A 7,436-nucleotide genomic window follows, 5' to 3' on the forward strand; every position below is an offset into this window, starting at 1 on the left:
CTCCCTGCCTGGGATGCAGGACTTTATACATGGAGAAAGGCAGCTGAGCTGCAGGATGCTTTCATCTCTCTCTGTCCCTAACCAGAGATACAATGTAAGCAGTTGCTTCAAGCTCCGGAAGTCTTGCTTATCCCACCAGGATGAGCTTAAACTATGAGCCAGAGCAAACCCTTTCTCCTTGAAGTTACTTTTGCTAGGGTATTCTCCCGGCAACAGGGAAAGAAATCAAGACACAAGGACCGTGTCTATCACTTTGTTTTGTTAAAATCTTAGTCTCTACAGAGGATGCCATCATTACTTAGAAAATGAAAATTCAAAGGAGAGAGGAGGAGGAAAGGGGAGCAGAGGAGAGGAAGAGGGAGCACAGGGCGGGGCAATGGGAGCAATAAAAAGTGCACTTCAGACATGGCTTCTCTAGTTCTGCAGTTCTGCACACATTTCTCAGGCGCTTCCCATCCCCCAATGTAGATACCAGTAAACAAAGCTCCAAGTGTTTCAAGGGTGTGAAGATGTAGTATTTTCCTAATTGTTCATGAAATTTTATTTGTTCTCATTTGGTCCTTGGGCAACTTCAGAGAACACCTTGGGGTTCTCTTGTTTTCCCACATATGGCTTCCCTGATTCAAATCATGATTTCCACCAACACCCATATGCACACACACATGCACGCATGCACAAGCTCACGCCATCTGGAAACCAGTAGTTTGGAAACACGGCAGTCTGCTTTGGCTTAGTAATCACCTGCTAATAAGATAAGTACATCTCAGCAGCAGGAAATTCTTAAATTTATGTCAAAACTATAGAGGACATCTCGGCTGTGTGCTCTAGGACTATACCCCCCAAGGCAGAGTGAGATGGAGGCATACCTGAAAATGCTGGTCAAGAGGCCTCATGATTCCCGCGTTGTCATAACGGTAAACCTTAAAGTTGGGAGGCAAGAATGCTCTGCAAAGGTAATGATTAAATATATTTAATAGAAAATGGTTTCCTACATGTTTAACTTCTAAAAGATCGTTTTCATATACATTATCCGAGGTAAGTTTGCAGAAGATTTCTTCAGTGTCCAAATCTTTTACCTCTAGGCTAAGTTTCCCACAAATCGCCAGAACTATTGTTTGTAAGTCACTCGGACGATAGGGTCCTCCTTTTAGAAACCAAAGAGACAAAGATTCCTGCTATGCCCAGACCATGGACATAAGGAGGCTGCCTGTTCCCGGTCACTTTCGACATGAGTACACAACAGGCAGGCAGATGAAGATTGAATTCCAGTCAGCCACAGCACTGCCAGGACACTGGAATGCAGGTCAAGGGTAAATGCTGAGCCCAACTGAAAGATCCAGAAGGAATCAGGCAGAAGCATCCACTAAATCATTCACAAAGCCTCCATGTCCCACAGAGAGGTGGGAGAGGATTGTGGGAAATAAGCCACTTCCAAAGTGAGGTCTCATGTCCCACAGAGAGGTAGGAAGGGGTCACAGGAAGGGACAGCCACAAAACAGAATTTTAAACAGTGCCTACACACATGTGGAAAGGTAGGTTCAAAGCTTGGATCTTCTGCATGGAAGAAACAACAGTTGAATAAACAATGTAGTGTAAGGAGAAAGTTCTCATGTTGAGAAGTAAAAAAAAAAAAGGTTGGTGGGGAGGCAGGAGAGATGACTCTGTTATTATGAGCATAGTCCATTCTTAGCACCCGCATGGTGGCCCATGTACCTCTGTGACTCCCATTTTAGGTGTTCTGATGCCCTCATCTGGTCTCTGAAGGGACCGTGTATACAGAGTGTACTTACCACACAGACAAAACACAGGCATGAAATAAAAATCTTATTGGGAACGTTTAAAATAAAAATTAAAACATAAAGGACATAAGAGAAGCCATGGAAGACACTTTCAGAGCACTAAGTCATGTGTTTGTGCAGAAGTTTAAGTTAGATGCTCGTTGGATCTTGAAACTGGACCAAAAGAAGCAACAATACGAAAGTTAAAGTCAAGAAGTGCGTGGGAAAATTGGAAGGGTACGGATAAACACATGTGATTGACCAGGGAGTGCAGAATGGCTTCAGTGAACCAGTGGTGAGTTGGTCACTCAGATTAATGTCAAACCAAAGGCCCCATGTGTGCCCAAAAGCATCCAGGAGAGGTGGGTGGGGTGAGAACAAAGGCCTGAAGTTGTCCTGTGGAGTAATAGCTCCGTACACAGCACAAGCGTCCTATAATGGTAAGCCTGGACAAACTGCCTTCTGTTTGGCATAAGCTGGTGGTCACGTTGGAATGAACTAGTTGAAAAGGTAGCTGGAGAGGATCTGGAGGGGCTGGAAGCAGACCAATGATGCTGGCTGCTGATGGCTTCAGGCCCCAGAAGCATGAGGTCCAGGAATTTGTTACAGAAACTTCACAGCCTTCCCAACACAAAGCTGGAGAAAACTGAAACGCGAACCTATAAGCCCAGCACTTGGGAGTCTGAGGGAGAGTATGAGTTCTAGACAACCTTGGCTACACGAAAAGATTCTGTCTCAGAAGAAAAAAAAACAAAATAAAACAAACAAACAAACAAAGAGAAAAACTGAACAGCCCATAATAGAAAATATTCAAACATTGCATTTTAGGTAATCGCCAACAATAGTGATAAGTGAGATAAAGGCAGTTGATAAAATATGACAGTCACCTACTTTTGCCTTAGGTTCAGAGTGTATGGTTTCCCTTCAATTGTGAGATTGTAGGCTACCTGGAAGGAGAATATATTTAAAAAAACAAGGAAGATAAGGAAGTTAGAAAGAAAAACTTTTTACATGGATGCTACATTCCAAAATCATATCAATACAACAAAAACAGAAAAGGTACAATTTAACATTGACTTATTCCAAATATATGAAATGTGATGTTAAAAATGCTAGCTTCCAATACAAAAACAGCAGACAGAAAAACAAAGAGGTTGTAATTTATTATCCATTACCTTATCCAATCAGACAGATCTTCTAAAAAATGGATCACTTTTTATCCAATAACTATGTTAGCTTGCTCAAGATTGAAACCACCATAAAACTAATGATTCATATCTGAGCAGTGTATAGCAAAATCATTTAATTCCATATATAGGAGAGCAAAATGTCAACGCACAGCAGGCAGTATTTGTAACGTTTTATAAAACTGGCTCGTGGTCTGGACATGGAGTTCACCAACCTCCATCCTAATATGCAGGTTTAGAGAGGCTGCCCGTGGCCATCAGTTCCCGCTCTGCATGATGGCAGAGACTCCGTGTCCCCAAATGCATAATTAATAGCATACCTTGCGGTATATTAAGGTCTTCGATCCTTCCCTTCTCATTTTCTTGTCTGCTGTGTATTTGTGAGATCTACTTGCGCTCAGATTTTTATGCAGTGTAAGTTCCATTCTTTTATAAAATTCTGCTTTGGTTCTTCCTTTGCCAAGATGAAAACACGCTGCATTTTTGTACTTTGATTACGCTTACACATTTTTTTTTTACTGCTAGGTTTTGCTTTGACTTAACAGATTTTATTTTGTTTATCGTTCTCTCATCTTTAAATAATGAGTTTTTTCCCCCCACTTTATCTCCAATTTTTGTGCCCAGCCATCGTTTCTATTGGTTTATTTCCTTTTTGCATGGGTTGGTAAGCACCTTCAGGACAATGGTAAAGAGAGAACTAACCAGGGGCAGCTTTACTTCCTTCTAGATCTCTTCTAGAACTTCCAATCGCTTAACTTTATGCTGGTTTTAGAGGGCATTTTGAATTCTCTGTAAGCCACGTTGGGGTCGTTTGACTGTGACTGGCCCCCATAAACTCATAGGGAGGGGCACTGTTAGGAGGTGTGGCCTTGTTGGAGGAAGAGTATCACTGAGGGGTGGGCTTTGAGGTTTTCTGTGTGTAGAATACTGCCCCATGTTTCAGTTGCGTTCCTGTTGCCTACAAGATGTAGGACGCTCAGCTACTGCTCCAGTACCACGTTTGCCTGCCAGCACGCTCTCCATCATGATGATAATGGACTAAACCTCTGAGACTGTAAGTGAGCCACCCCAATTAAATGTTTTCCTCTGTAAGAGCTGAAGTGGATCCCACTGAAATCAGGAACAAGAGAGGTTGTCCACTCTCTCCATATCTATGCAAGTTCTTGCTAGAGCAATAAGACAACAAAAGGAGATCAAGGGGGATACAAATCAGAAAAGAAGTCAAACTCTCACTGTTTGCAGATGATATGATAGTTTACATAAGTGACTCCAAAAACTCTACCAGGGAACTCCTAAGATTCATAAACACCTTTAGTAATGTAGCAGGATACAAGATTAACTAAAAAAAAAAATAGCCTTCCTTTATGGAGAGGATAAATGGAATGAGAAAGAAATGAAAGAAACATCACCCTTCACAATAGCCACAAATAACATAAAATATCTTGGGGTAACTCTAACCAAACAAGTGAAAGACCTGCATGACAAGAACTTTAAATCTTTGAAGACATCAAAATATTAAAGGAACTCAAGAAAAATGACATCAAAAAACAAATAATCCAATGAAAAAATTAGATACAGACCTAAACAGAGAACTCTCAACAGACGAATCTCAAACGGCTGGAAGACACTTAAGGAAATGCTAAACATCCTTAGTCATCAGAGAAATGCAAATCAAAACAACTCTGAGATTCCATCTTACACCTGTCAGAATGGCCAAGATCAAAAACACTGATGACAACTTATGCTGGAGAGGTTGTGGGGTTAAGGTGAACACTTCTGCATTGCTGGTGGGAATGCAAGCTGGTACAACCCCTTTGGATGTCACTGTGGCAATTTCTCAGAAAATTAGGAAACTACCCACCTCAAGACCCAGTAATACCACTTTTGGGTATATATACAAAGGATGTTCAATCATGCCACAAGGATATGTGCTCAGCTATGTTCATAGCAGCATTGTTTGTCATAGCCAAAACCTGGAAACAACCTAAATACCCCTCGACCGAAGAATGGATAAGGAAAATGGGGAGGTTCCGATCCCTCAGAGCTGGACTTGTGGATGGTTGAGCCCTGTGATGGGGTTGTTGGGACCAAACTCCAGAGCAGCGCATGCTCTTAAACACCGAGCCTTCTTTTCAGCCCCTGAAGCCCATTGTTTTAACAATGTTCTCTACTCTTAACTTGAACTCTTTCTGTCTGTTTGTTTGTTTGCTTATTTATTTATTGAGAAAAGTTCTCCCACTATAGTCTGAGCTGGCCTGGTACTGACTATGTAGGCCAGGCCTCAGCCTCATAGGTCCTGGGAGTACAGACGTGAGCCACCATGCTGGCTTAGGCAGGAGTCATGCACACATTCCATTTCTGTAGGAAATGACTATGCAAACCAAATTTATCAAAAAATAGAGACTGGAGTTTCTGTTTCATTACTTTCTCTCCCTTTAGCAGATCTACTCGTTTATTTATTGTTTCATTGCATATTCTTTTTAAAAAGTGATTTAGATTAATTAACTAACTGATACATCTGTGAGTGTGTACACGCAGAGGCCAGGAGAGGGCACCAGGACGCCTAGCTTGGGTGCTGGGTCTCTGCAATCTGGTTCTCCAGACTGAACAAATGCTCCTAACCTAGCCAGCTCCCCAACCCTATTGTTATTCTGACTTCCCTTAAGACTTCGTCTTCCTTTGGTATCCAAATGTGTCAAAGAGTTACTCCCCACACCCCTGCTGTGAGTTTGTAAACCTGGTCCAAGGATTCCGTTAAAGAAAAAAACCTTTCCTCAATTAATAAAAACCTGCCCCTTACTCCTGTCTCAGGACTTCCACTTCCTCCGAGTTTCCCTTTTCTCCCCCTTCCCACCAGCCATTTGCAAACTGTGATGTCATTCACACTAGCCTTCGGTGCTTTCCTCCTCTGTGAGCTCCACCCACTCACACTTAATTGTCTTCCTCTTAGGGTTTCTACTCTCTACTAAGTACTAACTTGCCCCCTGAGTCAGCAACTACAGCAGCTTCAGCGTTTCAAAGGCTCTAGCAGGTCCCTTGAAGGGTCACGGGCAAGAAGGCATTAACCAAAGAGAGGATTTGAGTCCTGAATTATATGGTTAAGACAACTGCTTTTTAAATTTTCTACTCTGCCTATTGCAAATCAGTGCCTGGTGGGTCCTTCTGGAAGCCATTCCCCGTCCCAGTAGAACCCTTGTTTGTTTTCCAGTTAAAAAGAAAACAAACACTTTGAAAATGCCCCTTTTAACTTATTAAAGTTTAATAAACACACACACACACACACACACACGTTCCTTTTTTAAAAATGTATGAAAATCCACAAGCTTCACTCTTCAGAGTCACAAACGGAGAAATGCTAAGAAACACGAACACTTAGTGTTCATGTGCCCTAATCACAAAGGTTTGTTACTTTAATAAACACAGTTTACGAACGATTCTAGAACTTACTTAAAAACAAGTAGAAGAAGCAAAGGACAAAGGACAGTAATCCTAAGAAGAAGCAAAAACAGTTTGAAAAGAATAATCTTAACGAGGAATGTATTTGCAAAGTGGAAAAAAATAGTTCTAAACATACCATGGTAGGACAGCCATCACCCCTCACCAAAATAATCCTTCAAACATACGCGGGTAGGAGGATGGGAAGAGATCCTTTGGTGGACCATGTGAGCAAGTGAATTCAAAACCACGGAAGGCCCAGGGACTGAGACACCCAGGGACATCAGCAGTGTTTCTTCTAAGTATTGTTAAAAATCTGGGGAGTGCACATGGTTGGAAAAATATCAAGGTAAGCATATATTTGGGTAACTTCTAAGCTGTAAGCAAAATTAGTAAAATTAATTACTTGTGATTCGTAGCCTCCGCTCAGGGTGGACCGGATTTTCTCTGGCACCGTGATTTGCACGTGTAATCTCTCGCGAGCTGCAAGGTGCAAAAGGCGTTTCTCAGAGCCACACTCCTCGCACACCGACAACCCTGTCTCCTGGGAAGCGTCACCTCTCAGCATGGCTATCTATTCAAACACCCACATTGCTCCTTCCTTTCCAGAACTGAAAATTTTTCAAGAGAAATATGTATGTTGCTTTGGGAGTCTTGACCAGTGGGAAGGATTTGTAAATTCTGAGACAAACTCACGTCCTCCTCCCCTTCCAACTCATGTAGCGTCATCTAAAGGATCTAAAGCTGGAGGATAGGAGAAGCCAAGTCTGCGCACCCCCGTTTCTCAGTTCTCAGGGTCCTCGGGTCTGTGGGGAAGGCCCGTCCCTCCTGTTCCCATTTCAGCTGTTGAGCTGATGGCCTGGGCTTGTGCAGGTGCGAGCGATCCCGGGACACCCTGGGCAACCATGAGAGAAAGGCAAGCAGAACTGGCATCCAAAAGCCCCAGGATGGGTTGTTACTCACCGTCTTTTGTTTGCTGCTCGCTAAGCCCGCCAGCCCCACTCAGCCCACTCAGCAGAAGCAAGATGCGCCACAT

General features: G+C 42.7%; 1 protein-coding gene across 1 annotated transcript in view; it reads right to left on the bottom strand.

The window, feature by feature from the left end:
• Adam2 (ADAM metallopeptidase domain 2) overlaps window positions 1-7,436 on the bottom strand; it is a 45,152-nt gene extending 37,716 nt beyond the window's left edge. Inside the window, exons 1-4 of the mRNA XM_041674570.1 lie at window positions 7,364-7,436; window positions 6,807-6,883; window positions 2,670-2,725; window positions 867-945 (exon numbers count right to left, since the gene is read on the bottom strand). Coding sequence (XP_041530504.1) covers window positions 867-945; window positions 2,670-2,725; window positions 6,807-6,883; window positions 7,364-7,436 — 285 coding nt within the window. The remainder of the gene's footprint in view (window positions 1-866; window positions 946-2,669; window positions 2,726-6,806; window positions 6,884-7,363) is intronic.

Source organism: Microtus oregoni, unplaced genomic scaffold (assembly GCF_018167655.1).
Source record: "Microtus oregoni isolate MIOR12 unplaced genomic scaffold, Mior012 000001F_ref0000356, whole genome shotgun sequence".
Classification (NCBI taxonomy): domain Eukaryota; kingdom Metazoa; phylum Chordata; class Mammalia; order Rodentia; family Cricetidae; genus Microtus; species Microtus oregoni.